General features: G+C 41.5%; 1 protein-coding gene across 2 annotated transcripts in view; it reads left to right on the forward strand.

The window, feature by feature from the left end:
• The first annotated feature begins 9,756 nt into the window (after window positions 1–9,756).
• The window catches only part of GABRA5 (gamma-aminobutyric acid type A receptor subunit alpha5), a 70,192-nt gene continuing 53,602 nt past the window's right edge, over window positions 9,757–26,346 (forward strand). The window contains exons 1-4 of one of the 2 annotated variants that reach the window (XM_045561813.1): window positions 9,757–10,416; window positions 11,803–11,862; window positions 12,225–12,384; window positions 24,999–25,120. In XM_045561813.1, the coding sequence (XP_045417769.1) occupies window positions 12,299–12,384; window positions 24,999–25,120 (208 nt within the window). In that variant the 5' untranslated portion in view covers window positions 9,757–10,416; window positions 11,803–11,862; window positions 12,225–12,298. The remainder of the gene's footprint in view (window positions 10,417–11,802; window positions 11,863–12,224; window positions 12,385–24,998; window positions 25,121–26,346) is intronic. The other variant, XM_045561812.1, reaches the window with a different exon arrangement.

Raw genomic sequence — 26,346 nt, forward strand, 5'->3', positions numbered from 1 at the left:
AAAAAGAAATAAAAGGTATGCAGACTGTGAAGGAAGAAATGAAACTGTCTTGGTTTATAAGTGGCATGTTTCATTCTTTTTTATTGATGAGAGTATTCTATGGTACGAATGTACCAATTTGTTTAACCATTCACCTGTCGAAGTTAATTTGTTTCCAATTTTGGCTATTACAAATAAAGCTGCTATGAACATTCCTGTACAAGTTTTTGCATGGATATAAGTCTTCGTTTCTCTGAGATACATACCCAAGAATGCAATTCCTGGAATGTATAGTAGAATTTTATAAGATCAAACTGCCAAACTCTTTTGGTGAAGGGGCTGTTCATTTAACATCTCCACCAGCAATCTATAAGAAATCCAGTTGCTTTGCATCATGACCAGCCTTTAATATTGCTGCTATATATTTTTTTAAGTTTTAGCTGTTCTGACAGGTATGTAGTTTTAATTCCCCTAATAGCTAATGACATTGTGCATATTTTCATGTGCTTATTTCCCATCTGCATATCCTCTTTGTTGAAATATCTCTTTATATCTTTTGCCCATTTTCCATTTGGATTGGTTGTTTTATCACTGTTGGTTTTTGAGACTCCTATATATATTCTATTAATAGATGCAAGACCACTTTCTAACATGGTTTGCAAATATCTTCTCCTATTTCGTAGCTTGTCCTTGTCATCCTCTTAACAGAATCTTTCTCACAACGAAAGTTTTAAAATATGATGAAGTCAAATTTATCATGTTTTCTTCTGTGAATCATGTTTATTATGTCATGTCTAAGAATACTTTGCCTAGCCCTAGGTGCCAAAGATTTTGTCCTATATATTCCTTGAAAAGTTTCATACGTTTGCGTTTTAAATTTAAGAGTATGATCCATTTTGAGTAATTGGTATATATAGGGTAAGGTTTAGTTTGTAGTTCCTTGTTTTGCGTTTGAATTTCCAATTGCTCCACCTTCATTTGTTGACAAGACTATTCTTCCTCCATTGAATTACTTTTGCTTTTTTGTGAAAAAGATTTGGTCATACATGCATGGATCTATTTTTTCATTCTGTACTGTTCTATTTATCTGTGTGTCTATCTTTCCACCAAGACCACACCATCTTGATTACCATAGCTATACAGTAAGTCTTAAAACTGTGTGGTGTAATTCTTCCCATTTTATTTCTTTCTCAAAATTATTTTAGCTATTCTTATGTTTATGCTTTCCCATACAAATTTTAGAATGTTTTTGTATGTCTACAAACAACATTGCTGGCATTTTGGTGGAAATTGCACTAAGCCTGCAATTTGATCAATTTGAGATTTGACATCTTTACAATACTGAGTCTTCCAATGCATGAACACAATATATGTCTCTGTTTGCCTAGCTCTTTCTTGTTTCACTAATGTTTTGTAGTTTGCAGCATATAGGTCCTATACATGTTTGTTAGAGTTTTACATGTGTGTTTCATTTACATTAAGTAGTTGTAAATGATACTGTGTTCTTAGTTTTGATCCCCACATGTTAATTGCTAGCATTTAGAAATACCTTGCTGAATCCCTTTATTGCTGTTACTTTTTCTTGAATATTTTTGGGATTCCTTGAGATTTTCAGTGTTGATAATCATGTCATCTGCACATAGGTACAGTTTTATTTCTTCATTTCCAATTTGTATATCTTTTGTTTACTTTTCTTTCCTTGCTACTTTCCCTGTGCCTCCTAGTACTATGTTTGTGTTGAACAAAGTGGTGAGACCAGACATCTTGTCTGACACCTGATCTTAGGGGAAAAGCATTCAGTCTTTCATCATTAAGTATGATATTAGCTATAGGTTTTTATTTTAGTTGATCTTTATCAAGTTGAGAAAGTTTGCCTCTATTCTTACTATGCTAAGAATTTTTATCATCAATGTGTGTTGAATTGACCAATAGTTTTGGATACCATAAAGCATGAAAAGTTTAATGATATAGTATCAGATTCCACATTGCAACTAGCATTTAAGAAGCTACCAGTTATTTCCTAAGACAGTAGATCTTATATGTTCTCACCACACACAGAGGTAACTATGCGAGGTGATGGATATGTCAATTAACTTGATTGTGGTGATTATTTCACACTGTACATTTATATCAAGACATTACATTGTACACCTTAAATAAGTGTAATTTTTCTTTGTCAATTATACCTCAATAAAGCTAGGAGAAAAACAACTACCAGTGGTAGAATTTTGGTTATTATGCAACAATATTGACACTTACCTAAAAAGCTTATTAAAATCTCCCTGTTTTTCCAACTACATATTTGTGTGAAACTAGATTTTTTTTTAATCTTTGGACGATTTCAATTGTTAAAAAAGTATTCTCTTATGTTAAAAAATTAAATATTTTTCCGAAGTGTCCTTCAATTGGCTACATTTATATTCCATAGTACATACTGAGCATTTTATTTCCAATTGTATTTTAAATTACCCAAATAATTTTCCTTTTAATATTTAATTTCCTTTAATATTTATATTGTGAAAACAACACAGGCTAATAATAAAAATTCAAATGATATAAAAGGATGCAAAATAAAAGGATGGAGTAAGGAAGCGATATTTTTTATTTTAGATTATTTTTTAATACTTTAACAGAAAAAAGACATTGTAACACATTGAATACAAGAGTAGGTATGAGAATCTAGCTCTCTTCTGTGAGAAGGGCTTCTTTTATGAAAAAGATTTGCAAAAATACAAAACAATGTCACTCATCTCACTAAAATTTTTCAATATGTAGCTATTTTTAATAAAAAAATATTAGTTATATTAACATGTAATTGGTTATTTTAAAATAAATATAAATATTTTTAAATCTCAATTTTAATTTCTAATGTGTTTAAATGTGATAGCTACAATGCACATAAGCAAAATAATATTGGAGTCTAAAATGATTTTTAAGAGTGCAATGAGGTTCTAAGACCAAAAATTTTAAGAAATGCTGCCCTGTGGAAACTCTTGCTCATGTGTCCAGGATGTTGTACAAGGATGTTTATAGTAGCATTTTTCATAATAGCAAAATATTAGAAGAAACCTAAGTGACTATCAGCAGAGAATGGTATAAATAAGTGGTAATAATTTAATTTATGAAATAGAATGTTGTTTAGCAGGGAAAATGATTTGTTCACAAAATAGCATGAATAAACCCTGTAAATAATATTGATTTTAAAAACCACAGAAATCTTTATACAGAATTTTATCATATCTACTATGTCTGTATAAACAATATATTGTTTTTATGTGGAAAAAGTATAAAGACAATAGCTGATCAATTTTAAGTAATAAATTTAAAAAGCATTGGAGGTTGGGTGGGTAGATAGAGTAGATGTTTTGGGTAGGATCATACAGGGAAGCTTAATATGATTGATAATGTATTATTTCTGAAGTTACTTAGATGGTTCATTAACTTTATTTTTATTATTTTTATTATGTTTCATAACTTACATTTTCCCTATTTATTTTTCAGGTTTTGTATTGAAAAAAATGAATAAAAATATATCACAGACATTGAAGAAATAGAAATATAGGTGTGAGAAAATTATGTTTAAAAGTAAAAAATGTACTGATATATATAACTGGCTACAGAGATGATTATAAGTATGAGAGAAGACAAAAGAGATCTAATACATTCATAAGTAATGCTTTTTTCTAAAGAAAAAAAATAAAGAATTAGATATCAAAACAATTTTCTGTGAAAAAAAGAATTCTTTTTTGAAATAAGGAATAACCTGAATTTCTTGAGTTTCAGGTCACTGAAAATATGGATATATATAAGAGTCAAACCTAAAGCAAATCTAACTGAATTTTCTAATTATCAAAAGTAAATCAAATAATGAAAAACTGTGGCTGGGGAGAAAATGGTTTTCAAATTTCTTTGTTGTAAAAATCCCATGGGGGAAGACTACTAAAAACTATTAAATACACTTGTAAAATTCAGAATATGGGGTAATGATGAAGTAATTGTGACTAGACTTGTCCCTCCCTCCATAAACACCTCGAAATTGGACAAGGTATATTATACAACTGTTTTCAAATACTGGACAACAGTTTGTAGAATTATAATTCCTGAGAGAAGAAAAAGAGAGCCCAAAATTCACCCCTAATTTCTGCAAGAACGTGGGTCTCAAGTAAGGCACAGCAGACTCCCTGAGAGTGTTCATGAATAAAAAGTTAAACATTCATAGAAGGGAATTCCATAAGGCTTGGTAAAGAGTAACCAGGGAGCTGTAAGCTGAGTGGCTCCCAGAGCTCATATCGCTGGAAGACTTTCAAGTGGAGGGTTCTTGTTGAACACCTGGGGCATTCAATGGAGGCACCAAAGCAGATACAACTTAGTAGTGGGTGAAACTAGCTCTAGAATAAAGCTATTGTAAACCTTCTATAACAAAGCTTAAAAACAAACCTCAAAAAGGCCAAATTGATCTTCAAGTAATCTAAATTTCTGGCAGCATAAAGTACAACGCTCTTTGAAGGAGAACAACCAAACTTGGACACTCAACAACAGGAAATTAATAATATGCAACATCCACTATCAAAAAATTATCAGACATGACAAGAAGCAGAAAAATGTGACTCATAATCAGAAGAAAAATCAGTCAAAGCAGTCAACATAAATAAAACCAGAAGATGATGCAGTCAATAGGCAAGGGCTTTAAAATAGCTATTATAAATATGCTCTCAGATTTAAATTAAAATATGAAAATGATAACAAGAATCACGAAAGATGTAAAGAAAAAATGGAACTTCCAGAGATGAAAATTGTAAAGCCTGAAGTCACAAACACTAGGATTGACAGCAGTCCAGACACTGTAAAAGAAAATGTCAGTGAACGTGATGGTATAGAAATAAAATATATATAAAATGAAATACAGAGAAAAAAAAAATTGACCAAAACTTCAATGACCTATGGGAACACTAGAAAGTAGAAATGGAAGAAAAAGAAAAAAAGATTTAAAGAGATGATGGGTGAAAAAGTTCCAAGTTTGATGAAAACTATAAGCTAGCATATCTAAGGCTCAAAGAATTCCAAAACAGAATACAAAAAAAAAAGAAAGAAAGAAAGAATGACAGAAAAATACACCAAGTCAAATTCTAATTGAAATACTGAAAAGCAGTGGTAAAGGGAAAATCCAAAAATCAGACATGGGGTGAGAGCAGACATAGTATGTACAGAGAAATAAAAAGAGAAATGACAGCAGACTTTTGTTAGAAAAATACAAAGCATAAGGCACTGGAACAGAGTTTTAAAGTAAGCTTAATGATGGTGACATGTTCTCAGAAATGCATCATTAGATGATTTCATCATTGTGCCAATGTCATAGAGTATATTTACACAAACCTAGATAGTAGAGTCTACTACACACCTAGGCTACATGGTATAGCCTATTGTGCCTAAGCTACAAACCTGTACAGCATGTTACTATACTAAATACATAGGCAATTGTAACATGATAGTATTTGTGTATATAGACATATATAAAAATAAAAAGGTACAATAAAATATGGTATTAAAGGTAAAAAATGGTACACCTATATAAGGCACTTACCATGAATGGAGCTTGCAGGGTTGGAAATTGCTGTGGTGAGTCAGCAAGTGAGTGGTGAGTGAATGTGAAGGCCTAGGACATTACCATACACTACTATAGATTTTATAAACACCATATGCTTAGGCTACACTAAATTTATTTTTTAAAAAGTAATTACAATAAGATATTAGGATGGTTAAGATGTCACTAGGCAATAGGAATTTTTCAGATTCATTATAATCTTAGGGAATACCATCCTATATGTGGTTTGTCATTGACCATAAATGTCATTATATGGTGCATGATTGTATATCCTTCTTGACATGGATGAGGTTATGTCCCAATAAACCTAGCATAAGTCAGAAATATCATAAGCCAAAAATGTATTTAATGCACCTAACCTACTGAACATCATAGCTTAGTGTAGCCTACCTTAAAGACGTTCAGAACAATTACATTAGCCTGCAATTGGGCAAAACCATCTAACTCAAAGCACATTCTATACTAAAGTGTTGAATATTTCATGAAATTTATTAAATACTGTATTGAAAGTGAAAAACACAATGCTTGTACAGGTACTCAAAGTATAGTTTCTATTGAATGCTCATCACTTTCATGCTATGGTTAAGTCAAAAAATTGTTAAGTTGAACTATCATAAGTGGATAACCATCTGTACATACAAAAATATCTGTCAATTCAGAATTCTACACTGAGAAAAAAGTATTTTTCAAAAGGGAAGATGAAATAAAAAATTTTTAGACAAACAAAAGTTTACAGAATTCATCACAGAAGACCTATGATGTAAGAAATGATAAAGGATTTCCTACAAGCAGAATTAAAATGATACCCAATGGAAAGTTTTCCTCATTTGAAAATCTATTTAAAAAAATAGTTGATTGTTAAAGTAAAAGATAATTGACTGAATGTAGAAGTAATATGTGTGACAACAACAGCAAATAGGACAAGAAAGAAAAACAGAAGTATACTATTGTAAGTTTCCTATACTGCATGTGAAATTGTACCATATTACTTAAAGGTCAATTGTAATAAGTTAAAGAAAGATGTCTGTTGTAAACCCTAGAGCCACCAACAAACAAAAATAAAAAGTACAATAAAAATAAAATAAATCATAAGATAAAATAGATATAACTAATAAGCCAACAAAGAAGATAAAGTGAAATTCCAAAAAAAAATGCAAAATCTTTTTAAAAACCTTACTTATTTCTATTTTCCAAGTTCTATAAATGAGGCTAAGTGTGGAAAAGAATAGACCCTGCTCCTCCAAGGACCCCATGCCAGGTATAAGAAGGGTGGAGGTGGGGCAAGAGGGTGGGAACATATGCCTAATGTTGCTAAATCTGTGGCGGTTTTTCTTTGTTTAAAAAAATCCAGAAATCTAGATATATTCACTCATCCATTCATTTATGTAAAAGTTTCTAGTATTTAAGGTGTTCAGTTTGATGATTTGATATATGTATACATTGTGCAATAATCACCCCAACCAAACTCATTCACGTATCTAACACCTCACAGAGTTACTATCTTCTTTCATAGTGTGTGTGGTGAGAACGCTTAAGACATACCATCTTAGCAAATTTCAGGTATATAATACAGTATTGTTAGCTGTAGTCACAGTGTTGTACATTAGATCTCCAGAATTTATTTACCCTGTATAACTGAAACATCTCCCCATTTCTGCCCCCCACCCCCCAGCCCCCTTGACCCCTGGCAAACACTATGTGATCCAGCACTCCTACTTCCAGGAGTATAGCCAAAGGAAATAAAATCACTATCTGGACAAGATACCTGCACTCCAATGTTCATTTTAGCATTTTTCACAATAACCAAGGTATGGAAACAATCTGAATGTCTGTCAATGGATGAATGGATAAAGAAACGGTGGAGTATTATTTAGCCTTAACAAAGAAGAAAATCCTACCATTTATGACAACATGGGTGAAACTGGAGGACATTACGCTAAGCCATATAAGCCAGGCACAGAAAGACAAACACCACAAGATCAAGTTCTCTCTATCACAACCACCTATGCAAACACAGCCACTGTCCCCAGCCCCTGTTCCTGACTTGGGTATGGGGGGTGGTGCTCTCCTGGTATATGTTCTAACCACCACCAGCTTCCCTAATTCCGGCTATCTTAGGCTCCCACACTGAAGATTAAATTCTTATCAAGACTGGGCCAACTCTGAGGTTAGGTGGAACTGGGGTGCCCTCTACTGTTTTCCAGAATTATAACTACTTGGCTTAATTTTATTCAATAAAGGGAAAATTCTAATGAAACAAATGGAAATTCAACTGATTATGCATTATTTCTCAAGACAAACACTGAATTCCACGTTAAAACAAAAATTATTGAAATGATAATAAATATTCTAGCAATGTGAGTTTCTATACAGTTCTGATAGGACTTATTATTTTCCTGTCCCCTCAGGTAGTCAGTCCATCTGCCATGAAGCAATGATGTTATAGGTTACATAAACACTAGAGTAGGATACCATTTCATCACAGGGAAGGAAAATGAATCTTAAGATAATTTTCATCTCTTTGATAATATGCACTGACATGAAACTGATAGAGAATTTGCCAAAAAACAAGGGAAATTTATTTTATTTTATTTGGAGACAGGGTCTTGCTCTGTTACCCAGGTTGGAGTACAATGGCGCCATCATAGCTCACTGTAACCTCCAACTCCTGACGTCAAGTGATTCTCCCGCCTCAGCCTCCCTAGTAGCTGGGAATATAGGCGTAAGCTACCACACTGGGCCACAACATGAAAATTTTAAACATAACTCATCAAAAGAATGTATTCACTTACAGTTGATGTTTCATTCATTATTAAGAATTAATGTCCATAACTCTCACTAATACAAAAGTAATCTGTTTACCTACTTTTTAAAAAAAAATAGACTGAATGGCTTTGTGTGACAATCTATACTGAATCTTTGATTTGCATTATGCTGTTTAATCCTGAATGAAGAGCAGCTGTCACTGCTATTTCTAAACCCAGAATTCCAACACCTAATAGGTGAAAATTATATTAAGCGGAGTATAAAATCATGTTAAGTTGACTTTAATGATTTTCACCAACAAGGAATATTACCATAGTGATACATCTTTGGAGAAATTAGAAAATGAAGAAAAACATGGTTTAATTTATCCATCTTAGAATTAGAAAAGCCTTTCAAACGAGCATTTTAATCTAATTTATATTTCATGAAATCCCACTAAAATCAGAGTTGATACTGTGGCTAAATACATATTCAGAGTAACACTTCCTGTATATTTGCACATTTATATATATTTATGTTCTGTTTCTGGAATATATTTACAAATTTTTTGGAAAATTTCAGAAATTTTGGAATGTGCAAAAGTACCAGCAGGTAACTTAGATTCGGAACACATTGTGTTAGACATAACTGGGAAACAGGAGTTTCATACGCTGGAAGGGTAAAGAACTTTTCTGGAGGAGAGTTAGGAATTTGCCTTTTCTCACAACTATTCTGTTAAAAGACACCATAAACAATACAGTTTCACAAAAGGTGTGGAACAATGATATAAACTAACCTCATCATGTTTTCAGTGGTTTTACTCTATACCTTGAACATTTTTCACGAGGTGTTCTCCTAGTGAAGAGGCACCCATCTCCTGAGGAAACACGACCCTGCAATCCTGAAATTAAGGAATGTGTTGTTTTAGCATCCATCCTGCTTGTGTTATTTGAAGGGGGTCCTATTTCTGCCTAGTTGTCATTAATGCCACCCTCACCTGTCAGGAACCGTGCCATTCAGACAAGAGACCAACATAACCGCAATGACAAAACCCCGTGTGTGTGTGTGTGTGTGTGTGTGCGTGCGTGTGTGTGTACGGCTAACTAGAGGCAGTGCATCAAATGTCCACGTCGTGGACCCAGAAGCTCGACTCAGGGAGATCCCGCCCCTCGACCACAGACCCGCTTTCAGATCCACAGACCCCGTAATCTCTGGCCCCTTCCTATTGCCACCACGGCTTCATGTCAAGAAATGGAACTTCAGAAAAGCCCCAGACGTCGTATACTGCAATTAGGACAGAGTTTCCTTCTAATCCAATTTTATTCCGGCTTCTCCGCCCCCCCCCCCCCCCCGCCTCCCCGTAGCAATGAATTACTACTTATGAATTAGATAGAAAGGATGCTCACAAACCAGTTTCTTTCGGAACAGATTACGAGATGAGGATGGGCAGAGGTGCTACTGAGGCCTGAGGAAGGGCCCAGGTGGGTGAGGGAGGTGCTGGCCCTAGAAAAGCTCTGGGAGCCACGGCCTCAGTTACCACGGGCTGCTGCCTGCTGACACGACCTTTCCGACTCTGGTCTAAGGAGGGGCTCCCGTGGTTATCACTGGAGCCATCGAACATGCTTCTGAGGGCCCTCGAGAAACTTCAGCAGAAATATGGCCTATCCCAAACCAGGCCAAGCCGCGGGCCCTGAGCCCTCCCCCTCAGCCGAGCCGGGCCGAGGGCGCATTTGGTGAGAGTCTGGCGGCCTCTACCGGAGCGCCTCTGCAGAGGGCCGTTCCTCCAGCCCGGGGACGACATGTGGCGCTCGGGAGAGGTGAGAGCGAGCGCGCGAGTGCGCCGGGGGCGCTGGGGGGATCTGCAGAGGGCAGCGCGCGGCCCCGGGCGCGGCGCGGAGCGGAGCCGCAGGGCGGCGGCGGGAGCGCGGGGCGCCCGAGCCGCTCGGCCCAGGAGCACTGGGGAAGTTCGCGCTGGCAGCATGGGGCGGTGACGCCGCACCGGCCTTCCGCGCCTGCCAGCCGGGCGAGAGCAGGCGGAGGAGAAGGATGCACCCTCGCCGACGGCTCGCCTCCCGGGGCCGGCGCGCAGGGTAAGCCCCGGGCGTGCCGGGCCGGGGCAGTGGGGTAAGAAGATGCGCGCGGGGGGCGTCAGGACTGGCGGCCCCGGTTCGGCCCGCACCCCTCTCCTCGGGGCGCCCGAGCGGCGGGCTGCATGGCCGGGGAGGGGAGGTGGAGAGCGGGCGGGGCGCCGCGGGCAGCCCGGAGCGCAAACTTTCCCCTGGCGACTGCTGGGGCGAAGCCGCGCGCAGAAGGGCAGGGGGGGTCCCGGGCGGCGCAGCCCTGAGGGACGGAGTGCCAAGGCGCAGCGCCTACGGCCCCGCGGGTAGGAATTGGGGGCAGGGGGGCCACCAGCCGCCGCCGTCGCGGGAGCCTGAAGGGCGAAATCGCCCACCTGGAAGGCCTGTCAGCCCCTGAGCTCTGAGGCGCTTGGCGTCCGGGCGCTGCTCGCGGGGTGGGCGCGGGCCCCGCGGGGGTGTCGCGCGCTTGTCGCGCGGGCTGCTCGAGGCCAGTGGACTCGGAGCCGCCGCTGCACCGCGCGCTCCCAGCCCAGGAGGAAGGTGCTGCGCGGCGGGGCGCTCGGCTCGGACCCGGGGCAGGAGCTGGGGAGGTCTGTGAGGGCCGGGAGCGAGCCGGGGAGGGCCCGGGAGCGGGAGACGCTCGGCGCGCCGCTGCGGACCGGGCGGGTGGCCGACCCTGCCCGGCCGTGGGGCACCGGGGCAGCCGAGGCTGCGGCTCCGCAGTGCAGCCCCGCGCCCACCTGCCCCGGCACGCCGGCCCTGGCGAGCCTCCACGGTGGTCTGGGGGCCTTGGGAGTGCAGCTTCTTCCTGGGGGTCCTGGCTCGGGGGTGAGGGGCGACAGGAGGCGCCGCCCGGGTTTCCCCGCATGCAGCGCCGCGTGCTCGCTGCTTGGGCTCTGGCCCGGGTCCGGCGACGAACCCCAGGACGCGCCCAGGCGACCACCACATGGCACGCTGCCCTTCTTGACAGCAGTCGCAGAGGGCCTTCGCTTTTGAGGTGGAAGTACCTGTTGTGTACTTCCCAATCCCGGAGTTTGCGGGGCGGGGGAGGTGGCGGGCAGGGTGTCCTCGGGAAAAGCTCCTTTTCGAATACTCGGTGTTCATATGTGGTGAGCCCCTATTTGCGTTATGCGCATATGAGAAATACGTGCCTTCACTAAGGTTAGTTGCCGAGCCCAGGGATGGTGCCTGCCTGGATTTCAAATGCGTTAATTACTGTCCAGCACCGAACTGAGAGGCTTCCCCAAATGCAGTGATTATTAACTTATTTAGTCAGGGGGGCAGGATGCCGAGAAAGTGGCAATTCTTTCTTCTAGGCATTTGTATTATCGTGATCCTGCAGAAGACTTGCTCCTTAAATGTGCTTTTTCTCCCCTCTTTCTACATACTTCCTCTCAGCACCTTGCAGAACAAGGAGTAGCTTGCTGGCTTTGAACGCGTGGCACGTATTTCAGAAAGGTAAAATTATTCCACTTGTGGATTTGACAGATACGAAATACAGTTGCGCAGATAACTCCAAGCATTTGTTTTAATAAATGATAACATGCTAAAAACTAAAACAGTATTTGAGACATGGAAAAAAATAAATTAGAATGATTCTGCACTCTGAACACAAGCGAAGATTAAGCCATCCTGTAACTTATTTTTACACTGCAACTTACTACCCAATGAAGGTAGTAGGAAATACCTGGTGTGCTGGGGGAGGACAGCCACATACTCTTTCTTTGTAAATTTCTTTGGTAGCAACAGGGTTTGATTCCAGGAACTGCGACACAAAAACATTCATGTTCACATGCTTTCCCACTTTGTGTACTTTTCAGCTTCAAGATCAAGTTGGAGAAAAGAACAGTTATTCTTCCAAATTCATCTGCTTCAACTATTATTCTTATTGGGAATGGACAATGGAATGTTCTCTAGCTTTATCATGATCAAAAATCTCCTTCTCTTTTGTATTTCCATGAACTTATCCAGTCACTTTGGGTAAGTTATCATCTGTGCTTTTATTTTACAATATTAGGGGCACTAGTCCCTTTCAGACACCTTGTAAAGCAGAACATTAATTCCCATTCAGCAAGCCCTCTCTTAGCACCTTTGCAGTTCCACACTGTTCCGTTTGTTGTAAATAAACAAAGAGTCCTTGCCTTGAGCCAGATTTTCTCCCTGAGCAAGGCTGCTCCTAGCATGGGGTCTCTGAAGTGAGTCAGAAAAAAGAGGCCGATTATGTTTTCAAAAATGGAAGCTGAGGAAGGTATAAGAGTCAGTTGTGTTTCTTCCTACGCAGGTTAAAATGAGATTCAGAAGTTCAAGTGGATAAAGGACAGTCACTGCTTGTTAGACTGGGCAGTGTGCAACACGTGACTGCCCTCCTTAGTTCCCTTATGTAGTTAAATTTGCCTTTAAAGCCAGGCCCTAGCTACATGACTGAAAAGGACTCACGGCCCTGACCTGAGCCAAGGGCCTGGAGTTGTGGCCCTCTGAACACAGGTGCAGAGACCATAACTACAGGTGCCTGAAGATCTGAAAGACACCCATGAAGTTCTGGCATTAGCATTTCTATTAACCTCTTTCATTTTGACTTTTAGTATCCATGTGATTCCAACCTTTTTTCATGATAGTCAGCATTCCAGATGAATGTTCTTAGGGGGCTGACATTCCTCTTCTTTCCCCTGCCCCCCACCACAGAATTTTCCTGGTTAATCCAAAGGATTGGAACTTGAAGTTGATGGAGTATAATCAAGAAATTAAATCTCAGGACAAAAGTTGCCAAACCTTAGTTTTACAAAAGTGGTCTCCTGAGGCTGCACTTGTGTAAATTAAGGGCTGAGAATATACAGTGGCTCTGCAACAGCCTGTAGAGAGACCCCTTCTATCTGGCAAGTAAAGAGGATCCTTCCAGGGCCATGACATTTTCTGCTTGTCCTCTGGACATTTTCTACTCCTCTGACCCTTCAAGATCTGTGCAGAGGACGAGAGAGAGAGAGAGAGAGAGAGAGAGAGAGAGAGAGAGAGAGAGAGAGAGAGAGAGAGAGAGAGAGGGAGGGAGGGAGAGGGAGAGGGAGAGAGAGAGGGAGAAAGAGGCTTCAGACCTTGCCCAGGTGCCATTGCTAGTAAACACAGCACTGGGACTGAAGTCCAGGTCTACCTGGGCACAGGCCTGAGCCTTTAGCTGAGACTCTGTCCACCAGAGCTAAGCTAAGAAGGATACCTGTCCTTCACCAACATGAGTCAGGCAGCATGGCATTCTAACCATATTAGTTTGCACAGGTGTGTGGTATGTCACAGCCCTTTTAGCCATTCCTAGTATTCTTTTGGGGAACAGTATTGTATGTTACTCTCGCTTTGCTTGTCTGTAGTGGACACCTCTCCCCCATACCCTTCCTTTCCTTAGCTGTTAGGTGAATGGTTTTCCTCTCCAAGTTCTCTCCAGCTCTTAAATCCTATAAACTGTGATGTCCACATGAAAGGTGTATATATAAGTGAACTCTTATAGAATTTTCAAGTTTGCCACTTAATGCATTAAGTAGTTTGTTTGTTTACTGATATACTACATATATTTAGTCATATTTTGGAGGTGAGGAGTATGCTAGGATTGGGAACACAAATTTTTATAACATTTTGGTCAAAATATATTATTGTGAATTTGCATTGAATAGGCATGAAATTATTACACTCCCTGGTAAATGCAAGTCTTAAATAGGAAGTAATGTGCATAAGGAGTTTAGCGACAAGAAGCAGTTATACTTTATTGCTTATTTAATTCTGTAGCTTTCTGAGGTCATCTTCAAAATAGAGAGGTAACTTAGCTTCTGGACGCTAACACCAACTAAATGGTAGAGTACCCTTCAATCTTTCCAGAAAATTAACTATTGGAGCAGTTTTCAATCATTTAGATATAAGGTCAACAGTCTATCATAAAACACTATCTCCTAACTGCAGAAAATATGTGAGATACAGAAAAGTATATAAGAAGGAAAATATCCTTAGTTCCACCACACAGAAGTAGTCATCCTTCACATTGTGGTGTGCTTAATTGCCCTTGCTCCTATACATGTTTTTATATAGTTGGGATCATACTGCACATTCAGTTTTGTACTGTGCTTTTTGGGTACCTAATACTTTGTTATCACAAACTCTTTAAAATGTGTGCTTTTAAAATGGGTGGATATTATTACAGTGCATGAATGCCTTCTTGTTTAGCTACTTCCTTAATTTGTGATGTTCACATTGTTTCATATTTTGCTGTTATAAATTTTCTTGTGGTGAACATATTTGGCTTACAACTTTTTTAACCATTTAAGATTATTTCTATTAGGAGATGTTTTCATAAGTGGAATTTTACATCAGGTTGTTTGAGTGCTTTTAACTCTTGCTTGACCTTTCGATGAAGTGGGGTTTCTAGCAAAGCGGGAAGCTGAGTTTCACACACTCTGGCCAGCAGGGAATATTTTTCCACAGTCACAAAAGACATCAAGTCCCTATTTATTTCCCTTTTTATGTGAGGCTCCTCTCACTTGCATATTATCTAAATGTACGGAAGAATAATTTTGTCAAATCCCAAAGAAAGTTTCATAATACTTACTTGACTTTAAAATCTTGGAAAATACTAGCTACCCCAATGTGGGATATATGTTTTAGGTGAATCCTAGGAGCAACGGAATGAGCTGCGTACCATTAGTGCCATCTTCCAGCTGGGGGAGGTTGGATGGATGAATAGCTACCTTGGGAAGTTGACAAACCCAGTAACCAACCAACTGCTGGGATTCCTTACTCAGCAAACTTCCCATGTCATTCTGCCGGGTTACTTCTTGGGCTCCCTTATTTGACTACATATGGTTTGCAAGGTAGTTCTAAGTTAAACCAATCTAGAGAGGAGAGGGAACATAATTCTGAAAGGTATTCACTGTTTCAGGGGAGAAAGAGTTTTCTATACTCTGAGATTGGGGAGAAAAAAGTTTGAGTCAGCTCTGTCTCCCCCTCCCCCCACCCAAAGAAAGTTTATGTGATCAGGTTGAAAAGAAAAGTGAAAGGGAAACACCCAAGGTCCTAATCTGAACATGATTCTAGGACAAGAGAATCCTGAATCCTGTAAATACGTGTGAGAGGCCAGAGAACTGGCAGGGGATAAAGATGCTATAGAAAATCAGACACAGAAGAAGAAAAAAAAAGAACATGTGTAAGGCTTTGTGCATGGACCATGTTGATATGCAGTGTTTGTGAGAAGTGTGTGGCTTTGGCAGTCAGAAAATTTATACCTATGATAAGTGAAATATACTTGGGGATTATATGAGATAATTAATGTGAAATTGCTTTGAAAATATATGAGTATTATTTCTCCTTTTCCCGATCATACTGTTAATTTGATCACAGTCACCAGCAGTTCATTTTCAATAGCCTCTATAATTCTCCTGTTAGTTTTAAATTATAGAACAGAGGATGAGTCAAGCGTACAACGGAACAGAGGCCTTATCTGACAGTCAGCTTTGTGCTATGGCACATTTGGAGACATGAGATTATTTGAAACATTATAATTATTTTAATGAAACTGGTAACCAAAAGCACATGGTATAGAAAAACTGGCACAGAAACGATATTGGCAACGATGTAATGTCAGAATTTATAATATTAAATTTAAACTGGAATTAATTTGTCATCATTTAGAAAAATCATACCTTATCAGACATGATGGACTAGTGGTAATTGCAAGATAAATTTAAGGATCATCAGCTCAATGATAAGGTAAATTCTGATTCCATTTATTTTATTGCCTTAAACATATTTTTAAGGTTTATTGATTGAAGAAGAAAAGATGTGTTAGAATTTTATTATGTGGCAGCTGCCATTCAAATAGACTTTGGAAAACAATGTTTTATAATCGGCAATTAAAAGTAGGTTCTTGCAAAAACAGTTTAAGAACATGAAGAGATAAGGTTATTCTTTATCTGTCTACACAAGTGTGCCAACCTGGACCTCCAGTTTCATGAAGGTCCTTTTCATACACACGCTCAAGGACAGTTCCCTTCTTTTAAGTAGAGCAGAAAGCACATTCTCTCTGAATCATGCAGGTACTTACAATGAATGCCTTTTTAAGTGGAAAGTTCTCCCTTGTGGATTCCCAGATGACAAATTCTTTCTACATTGTAGCTGTAGGTTCAGGAGGCCCAGGACAAACAGTCATTGTAACAATTATAAAAACACCCAGAAAGCGCCACTGATGCAGTTAGCAAGTGCACAAGCCCTGGTGCATCCAAAGCTTTCAGGGATGGGCACAGATCAGAAAGGTAATTTTTGTGTATCACAAAAAAATGTGGGTGGCTAAAGCAAGGCTACCGGGAAATGTGCAACGTTTTTTTTAAAAGGCATTCAAAGAAAATATCTCCCAATTATAGGCTTTATGAAGGAAACTTTTAGTGTGTTCGTTATGCCAATAGGCAGTGAGCAGAGCTCAGGAGAGAGACAGCGCACAGCTCTCTGCCGACACCGTCTGGCAGTCGGCTCCAGGATGAGTCACTGGCTCGGTTCAAGGGGAGAGGGAGTATGTGGGCTTTTGGATTTTTACAAAGGTTCAATTGCATAAGATGCATGTTTTAATTGGTATGAGATTTCAGAGGAAAGTATTAGAACCAAAAGTAAAAAGAAGTATTTTCATGGAACTCTGGTGGTAACAATCATTATCAGAATTTATATGAGTGTATCTCCTTAATCTCCAGAATGCATTTGCCAAAAAAAATGAACTATTTAATATTCACAAAATCCTCACTTTGTACATGAAAGAGCTTAGAGAAGCACGTCCAGATTTCACTATCAGAAAGTGGTAGAAGCAAGGTCTACCTCAGGGGTGCAGGCTGGAGCTGCCATTCTCCACTGTAAGCTTTCCCCAGAATATCCTAATATTTATGGTGCCATCTGAAAAGGGAAAGAATGGGAGAAAATCTGTATAATGGAAAGAAAAGAATATTCTAATCTTGAACTCAGTATCATTATAAAAGCAGTGAGTGGGCCACTCACATCTGTAATCCCAGCACTCTGGGAAGCTGAGGCAGGAAGATCACTAGAGCCCTGGAGTTTGAGACCAACCTGGACAACATAGCAAAGACCTGTTTCTACAAAAATAAAATTGAAAAAAATTAGCCACCTGTGATGGTGCACACCTGTAGTCCCAGCTACTCTGGAAGCTGAGACAGGAGGATCACTTGAGCCCAGGAGTTCAAGGCTACAGTGAACTATGATCACCCCACTGCCCTCCAGCCTGGGAGACAAAGTGAGGTCCTGTCTCTTAAAAAAAAAAAAAAAAAAAAAAAAACAGTGAGTTTACTGCAGCCCAAATAAAACCCAATACAAAATATGGATTGTGAAATAAAATGCTATAGAGAAAGGATCATGTGCTAGGAAAAGTAAGACATGCTATGAAACAAGCTTTGGCAGTTCACTGAAAAATCTATTTTATTTGTATTTATTTAACAATTTATTTCAAAATCAAAAAGCCATCCTAAAAGTAAATGAAACACAGAACCAGTTAATTTTCAGTTTTTAACAAAAACAATTGTTTATCACTCTACAATCAATTTGGTTCCTGGTTCCTGGCTCCTTTGGCAGATATTAAGGACAGCGTTAGTATCCTTTAATGGAGGGCAGTGTGGCTGCCCAGCTCTGCACTCTGTCTCCCTCCACACTCTCTGTGTGATGTCAGAAGAGTTACTTAACCTGCTGCAACTGTTTCCTGATCCTACCACACAGGGCTGATGAGAAGGATCACATCAGGTAGTCAGTCAGTCAACGAGTCTGTCTCTCTCCACTCGCAGAGACAGACCTGTTTTGTTTTGTAATAAAAAGCTACTCGTGTGAAACTGCTTTCTGCTTGTGGTCACTCCTTCACACCAGCCCTGCCTGTGTATTTTTTTTTTCCAAGTAAGGAGCCAAAGAACAAGGATAACAGTCCACCAAGAAGCTTGACCTGACACTTTGGCGTGTCTGGTCATTCTTTGGCCAAGAGCACACCAAGAGTGGAAAGCAGACTGGCATGAGACAGACAGTAAAGCAACAGGTGCTAGTTAGGTTATGATGATTGCTATGAAGAATGCCATGAAGAATAATTCCGAGTGAGAGACAGTGAGTGTGCCAGAAGGAGATGCTTAAGCAGAGATCTGAGCAAAGTGAGGACGTGAGAAAAGCTACTCTCAGAGAAGCCTGAACTGGCAGGAGGAATGGCGGGAGAATGCGGGGTGCAGTGGCAGGGGCACACCTGGCCTGATTCTGATGGTGAGGGGCCAGAGGGGGAAAGGGGACCATGCGGGGTGGTATCAGGAAGAGCAGTTGACTTTTATTTTGAATGTCAAAGGGCCATTGTGTGGTTTTGAGTAGGAGTGAAACATGATGCAATTTAGATGTGACAATATGTGACTTAAATTTTAAAACTCACTCTGGGTGCTGAATGAATAGAATGGAATCTGGGGTGGAGTGAGAAGGATTTAAGGAAGAAGCAGTGAGGGCTGTTGAGAGGAGACTGCAGTGGCCCAAGGGAGTGACTATTTGGCCAGGAAGATTTGTTGGTGGGTGATGTGTGCACGGAAGAAATAGAAGCATCAAGGATGATCCCAAGGCATTTGGCCTGAAAACCTGATGGGTTCATTGTCTGTCACTGAGCTGGAGGAGACAGTGGGAGAGCAGGCTTGGTACAGGAAACCATGAATGCAGTGGTACACATGGGAGCCCTGCGAGGCACCCATTAGATGTCCAAGTAGAGATGTCAGGCAGGCCCCTGGACGTAGAGGTCTGGAGGTCAGAGAGAGTGGGTTGGAAACATGCACATAAGATGCCTCCATGTTTAGGAGGCATTTAAAGGTATTTGGATTGAACGAGACCGGTAAAGATTGAGTACATCCAGAAAGGAAGAGGATCCCTGGATTGCGCCTGGGACATGTCTGTGTTGAGAGGTAGGAAGATAAGGGCCAGGGGGCAGCAAGAGTGAGAGGAAAGAGGCACGTGAAGAGAGGAAGGACAAAGAGGGAAGTCTCTTGAGACCTGGGGAAGGAAGTGTTGTAGGAAGGACTGGTCAGCTCTACCAAATGATGCTCACAGCTCAAGTAAGATGAGGACAGAGACTTGGTCTTTGGATTTGGCAATGTGGATTTCATTCCTGGGCCCCAGAGAGAGGTCCCCTGGGCTGCGGGTAGGGGAAGCCAGGTGGGAGTGGCTGCAAGAGAAGGGCGGCAGAGGTTTCTGATGTGAACCCATCTTCCAGTGAGTTCTGATGAGAAGAGGAACAGAGAATGGAGAATTAGCTGGAAGGGCATATGGAGTGAATGAAAGACTTTTTTAAAGACAGGCGGTATAAGAGTGGATGTGCTTACTGACATGGAAGTGAGGGGAAACTTGGTGTGATTAGGACAGAGATGGCATGAGTGCTGCATTGTCGCCTACATGGGCCCCCAGCATGGCTGAATGCAAGAAGGTGGGCAGTGTGGAAGGGGGGCTGTGGCCATCGGGCTTGGGTTTGACCTTGCAGGCAGCAGGACTCTGAGTCGGGCAACAGTGCCTAGGGCAAACATGCAGAACCTCCATGCAGGGTGGGGAGCAGAGACAGATCTGAGCAGGACTCAGGGAGCCAAAGGACAGGACTGGGAGGACTTCAAGGTGAGGTCCAGGGGAGTAGGAGGGACGTAAGAGTTCTGGCATAATGTTCCATGTGCAGGACTTGAGCCACATCAGACAGTGTGTTACAAGTTATTATTTTCCACTTTTAGAGGGGAAAACTCTTACTGGGAAACTTGGCATTGACCTTCAGTGTCCACCGTGGTGGGGTATTTTTTCTATTAGTTAGCTAAAGTGGTGTGTGATGGACATTTGAGGAAAACATCACAAAATGGTGCCACTTAGAGGTGCTTATTTATGACCTGAAAGTAGCAAACAAATAAACTGAAGATACAATACATTTCTCAGAAGCCATTCAATACTGGGAAAGAAGCAACTTGAGAAGGCAGATAAGACTGCTGCTTAAACCAGCCCAGTTCAATCCCCAAAGTAATTTCACGTTAAAATATGGCCACAGTTGCCATTATCGATCCCATTTTATGAAAATCAGAAATGGTCCTGGACATAGCCAGAGATAACACCAGGAAGCAATACATCGCACACCATCTTCACTGGCACCATGGGTGATATGACAAAACCGAAAAGATTTTTCTTCCCCAGAAGCATAACACAACTTGTACCCTTTAAAATACCAAAATATGGAAACATCATCAGGCATCACTTAGTAGAATGAAGCACCTTTAAAAAGGTGAAATCTACAACTTATGATTATTATTATTATTAAAGAATGTAATACTGAGAGATAAATAAAGTTTATTTATTGGCATAAAATCCTTTAAAGTTTCTCAAAAAGGATGATAACTTTAGATCTTAGTCAAAATACGACTCCTTGTTTCCTTGACCCTTTCAGAATAATGAGTGATTTCCACAGCAGAGTGCACCTGTGTTGGTAGGGGGCTGATTTTGGAGGTAGCTCCCTCTGAATTCCTGTCCTGCTATCTTCAGACCTCCCCTCCCCTGTAGACAGAAATCCAGCTATGGCTCCATCCACCCATCCTTACCACCGCCCATGCCCAGTCACTGGTCTTCATGCCTCCAGTGTTGCATCTCCCAAGCCCGTCGCTTACACACTGCCTGACCGCCTCAGAGAAAGTGCATACAGCTCCCCTGATCTTCAGGGGGTGTAGCTGGACATGCGAAGTCCTCTATGGACTGGCATGTACCTGTCTCCCCATTGGCACATGCTGCTCTGTTCCTCAGAGCTCTCACGCGCCCTCTGCAAATGCCACACTTGTTTCCTTTCCAGGACCACTGTTCACAGCACCCTTCTTCACTTTCCTTTGGTTTGAGACCCAGTCTTCATGCTCAAAACCCCAGGTCAGTTTTCCTCTTCCCTGAACCCAGGCAAAGCTCGATTTCCCTCCCTTGTGTTCCTATTGTGTCTTGCACATTGACACTGGATTCCTACACCTGCTCTGTTCTGCTGAAATCCTCTGGGAACACAGCCAAGTCTTTCCGAAGACTGTCCTGTCTATAAGGCCAGGTGCCCTCTTTGCCATCTTCACATCCCTGGGGTCACAATGCCTTGTACCTGGTAGACATCCAGGATGCATTTGTTCAGCTGAGCTTTTGGAGTAGGCACCAAGCCCAATCATATGCTCTCCAACACTGTTTAGTGTCACTCCAGGGCTGGCTCACAGGGCAGCTTTTCTGTTTCCATCTTAGGCCCAGAGCATTCACTGTCCACTGTCCACTCTCCTCCTGCATGTGAGGACCACTGGGGAACTTTAGGACAATACCAGTGCTTGTTCCCTCCTGGATCAGTTAAAACTGAGTCTGTAGGGCCCAGAAATTGGGAGGATGCTAATGCAAGGGTCTCAGAATCAAATGCCTTGAAAAGGCCAGGTATAAGACAACAGGGAAAGGTGGTGAATTTGCACAATTCCAAGAGTTTACCCTGTTTAAAGATGTTCACAATCATTTTTCTTAAACATTCTACTGATGAATGAAACCCATTAGTGGATCAAAGTTCATGGGCAGTTCCCTAGTCCATTTCATCAAAAGTTCCTGTATTTCTGTATTATTTTGTTTTTCAAGTGCTTTCAAAAATGGAACACAGCTAGCTGAAGTTGGCCGTTAGCTTAGAAGCAGTACTTAAAGATTGTGCAGCTTGACAGAGGTGCTAGCAAGTTCCCCGGACGTCTGTGAGCCTCTCCTTTATGAAGGCTCTGAGGCCGAGGCTAAGGAAACACAGCATTAGCGTCCTGTGATGAGGCCAGGGCCTTCTCCATGGCTGTGAAAACGGTGTGTTTCATAACTATGCACAGCAGATGAATCATTTTTGAGAATGATCTGCGGACTGAGGAGGGCTTCCCAGCTGCTCATGAAAAACAATACAAAACAAAGAAAACAAACCCCTGCTCCTGCCCTGATAGGCATTTTTAGGGATTTTAAAGAATCTGTTTCCTGGCCGGGCGCGGTGGCTCACGCCTGTAATCCTAGCTCTGGGAGGCCGAGGCGGGTGGATCGCTCGAGGTCAGGAGTTCGAGACCAGCCTGAGCAAGAGTGAGACCCCGTCTCTACCAAAAAAAATAGAAAGAAATTATCTGGCCAACTAAAAATATATATACAAAAAAAATTAGCCGGGCATGGTGGCTCATGCCTGTAGTCCCAGCTACTCGGGAGGCTGAGGCAGTAGGATCGCTGAAGCCCAGGAGTTTGAGGTTGCTGTGAGCTAGGCTGATGCCACGGCACTCACTCTAGCCCGGGCAACAAAGTGAGACTCTGTCTCAAAAGAAAAAAAAAAAAAAAACGAATCTGTTTCCTGCCTTCTAGCTCCTATCTTCAGTTAAAACAGCGAAGAAAACACTGTACATCCTCAGCCTCTGTCATACCAAGGCCCACAGATAAAAGAGGCAGTTATGGCAGGACAGGGCAGATATTGAAATTCCTCCAAGGCAAGTATAATTATGTGCAAATGTGTGTAGACATATTTAAACTTTTTTTTTTTTTTAATTTTGGCCAAGAAATGGCAGCTGAGCTTTAGCACTCTTAGCCACTTTGTCCTATCCTATTGATATTGAAAGTGATTTGGGAATTAAGACTCAGAAACAAGTGGGGTGGTGTTTCCCTGAAGCTGGAGGAGCAGTGTGCCCTCATCTCTGCTTCTGGAGAGAGCCCAGGAAGACAGTGCCCACACAGCGCTCACGCTCTCGGAATGGTCAATAATGCAGTCAAGTCTTTGTCCTCATTCAGATCTAACGTAATTTAAGAACATTTTCACCACAGATAATGCAATAGCTTAGAAAAGTTTTCTTGAAACATTAAGAGATGCTTTTATTACTAGTGTATACTTTCTCACTTCAATTTGTAAGTTAAAGGAGGTAGCAAGGACCTTCCAAAAATTGGGCACCTGGACATAGTCTAAAATTGAATCATCAAACTGATGAGTTGTGAACTCCATGAGAAGTGGACCGTGAGGCTAGATTTGGTTTGACCAGTAGTTACGCAGCCGGGCAAGTACAAAATGTAACTTCCTTTCTTTGCACAAACCTGGAAGAAGATATCAAGGCTGTCCAACTTGGTATTAGCTGTGCTAGGCTTAGCGCTTTGTCTTTCTGAAGTGTGAAACCACCGTGGATATTAGAGAAAAGGGGAATTTAATATTTTTAAATACTAAAATCGCAGAGTATAACAGGTATGTGTCTGTGGGCTCCATACTAACAGGATTGAATTTCAGCTCCTTAGAGCTTCGACTATATACACTGTAATGGTGATGTGAAAATTAGATCAAAAGAACTGTATACTCTCTCATTCAAAAGGGAATAGCTTTAGGGCCAGTACAGAATTGATCTGTTAGATGCATTCAATGAAAATGACTGATTTTCAAGAACTGGGTAGGGCAGGCACACATTGATTCTAACCTCAGCATCTCTCCAAGGATGGCAGCTCTCAGCTCTGATTTCACCCTATCCATGGGAAAGAAAATGCTTTCAGCAGAGCTAGGGCTCCCCAGCCAAGCACTTCAGGAAGATACCAGGAATCACGAGTTCTTTTTCCAAGTGCCACGGGTGCTGACTCCTTGGGAGCCTTGGCTAGCTGTCAGCTCTGTAAGTCCCCCTTGGAGCCAAGCCAAGTTTGCAGGTCAAATGCTCAATAATTCAGAATGTCTTGCTGTTTGCACATCTGGAAGCAGCTGTAGAGACCTGAGGTGGGGTCCATGCTCTCCAGGTGTGTCACTGTCTTCTGGACTTGTGGACTTTCCTTCCCTCCAAATAATGTCCTCTTGTGTCTGCTTGGGGCTGTTTCTGGTTTCTCTCTGCTGCATCCACAGAAGCTTTTGGAGCCTGGATAACATCACTCCATTGAACAAGCCAGAAATGTTCTGTGTCTTCCCTGAGGTTCAGCCCACTGTTCTCCGGGGTTTTACTGTGAGACGTGTTAGGTCACACAGAACATGCCAGCAGCTTGGTGTGGGAGACCAAAGAGATGACACAGACTCGATCATTTCTGTCACTGCACGCTCTAATCCTGGTATATTATTCACAGTGCAAACGTTCCCAATCCAACTAAGGATGCAGTAAGATTTGGGCATAGCAACGTTGTCTTTCAACTTAGGTAAAGTTTTTCAACATCCCCCTCCAAGTCCTAGCACCCATTGTCAGTGACTCACTAATCATATGTGAACTCAGTTTTTCTGTGTTTAAACCAAACTTCTGAAATCTTCTATGAGTGAATTAGGCTCTGCTAGTCCATGTGCAGTGGCTAATTTTGTTTTAAAAATGGCTAAAACTTTGACATAAAAAGCTCCTCAGAATCACAGAGTCATAGATTTTTGAGCATCATGTTTGGTTGATGGACAACCAGCCCAGAGCAGAACATCTCTGGATATTCGAGAACTGAAGCTTATCCATGCAGAACAATGACCTAGGCAGTGCGAGAGACCCCTTCTCAGATGCCCTCCCTGCGAGATGGGTCCCCATGTGATTCCCTGTTTTCTATATCTTGAGAAGAATTTGTAAGAAATAATATGTTTTAACTCTTTCTTTTCTTTCTCTTTTAAAAAGCTTTTCACAAATGCCAACCAGTTCTGGAAAAGATGAGACCAATGATAACATCACAATATTTACGAGGATCTTGGATGGGCTCTTGGACGGCTATGACAACAGACTCCGGCCTGGGCTAGGAGGTGAGTGTGCTCTCCTCAGCTAACACCAGTGAGGACCCAGGGAAAGCTTAAGCCCCCTCTCAAGCTTGTGTGTGCTGTGACTCAAGCAATTCCTAAAAGAGCTCCCCTGCCAGGATTTTGAGTTAATGGTTGCTCTACCCTTGCCAAGGATCCTGCATCCTTCGTTACCATTTTTCCAGACAGGAGAAGCTGGGGGAAGCGTCCCTGCAAACTCCCTTCTTCCCAGATAATCTTAACCTCCATTCCGGTTCCCTTAAGGAGGAATCAGCTCTTAGGTGTTATTAAAGCTGAAATAATATACAAGCAATGGCATACTCTCATATCTATGCAAGTCCTTTTCAGAAATCCACTGAATGCAATTGTTCTTCACATCTTTATAGGTTATTATGTTTAATTTTTCACTGTGGCAAAAGTCATAGTACTTACTTTGACTCTGCATGAGTTGATAGAAAATAACTGATAGTAGATTGTGCTTTCAGGGCACAACAGACATGGCTTAATTGTATGCTGAGAACTGTGTGCAGTTTCTAGGCACGTACAATGCCCGTGGCTGTAACCAGTTTAGATGTGGTGAGTTTGAACTTGCTGTATTAGGTGAGGTAAAAACCTTCCAGCAAACACATTCTTGGAGGAAAAAGTTTAGTTCTTGTCCAGTATTTGCATTTTTAACAGGGAGATTCACTTAAAGCATTAATTGCCATTCCTCTGCCTTATGGACAAGAAAAGTCCGCACAGGCTCCTTGACAGCATCTTACTCTGCCCTCTGAATTATGTACCCAGGCTTCTGTGTCTAGCAGCCTGGTCCCAACACCCAGAAGGATCAAAGCACCTAGGAATCCACTGAGCTGCTGTCAATTCTTGTGGCATCCTCTCGTCCTCCTGCCTTCAGTTGTGCAGGGTGGGAGGGTAGCACAGAGGGCCTAAGGGGTGCCCAACTGGAGCTGGCATCTCAGTGGGAAGATGGGCACAGTGCATCATGCAATACCCAGCATCACACGAACACTTGCCCATGAACAAATACACACCATGCAAATAGATGACCATCACACAACGAGATGTGACCCCAAGGAGCCTCTGAGCCCATGGCAATACTGTGGAGTGGCTTGGGATTATTTAATGTGGACTACAGTGCACTCTGAGTGTGGGTCCTGCTCATGACCACAGGAGGTTTCAGGGCTCAGGGGTGCCTTGGGAACATACAAATTTCCCCCAATATTATAAGCTGC

Source organism: Lemur catta, chromosome 9 (assembly GCF_020740605.2).
Source record: "Lemur catta isolate mLemCat1 chromosome 9, mLemCat1.pri, whole genome shotgun sequence".
In the NCBI taxonomy this organism is placed as follows: domain Eukaryota; kingdom Metazoa; phylum Chordata; class Mammalia; order Primates; family Lemuridae; genus Lemur; species Lemur catta.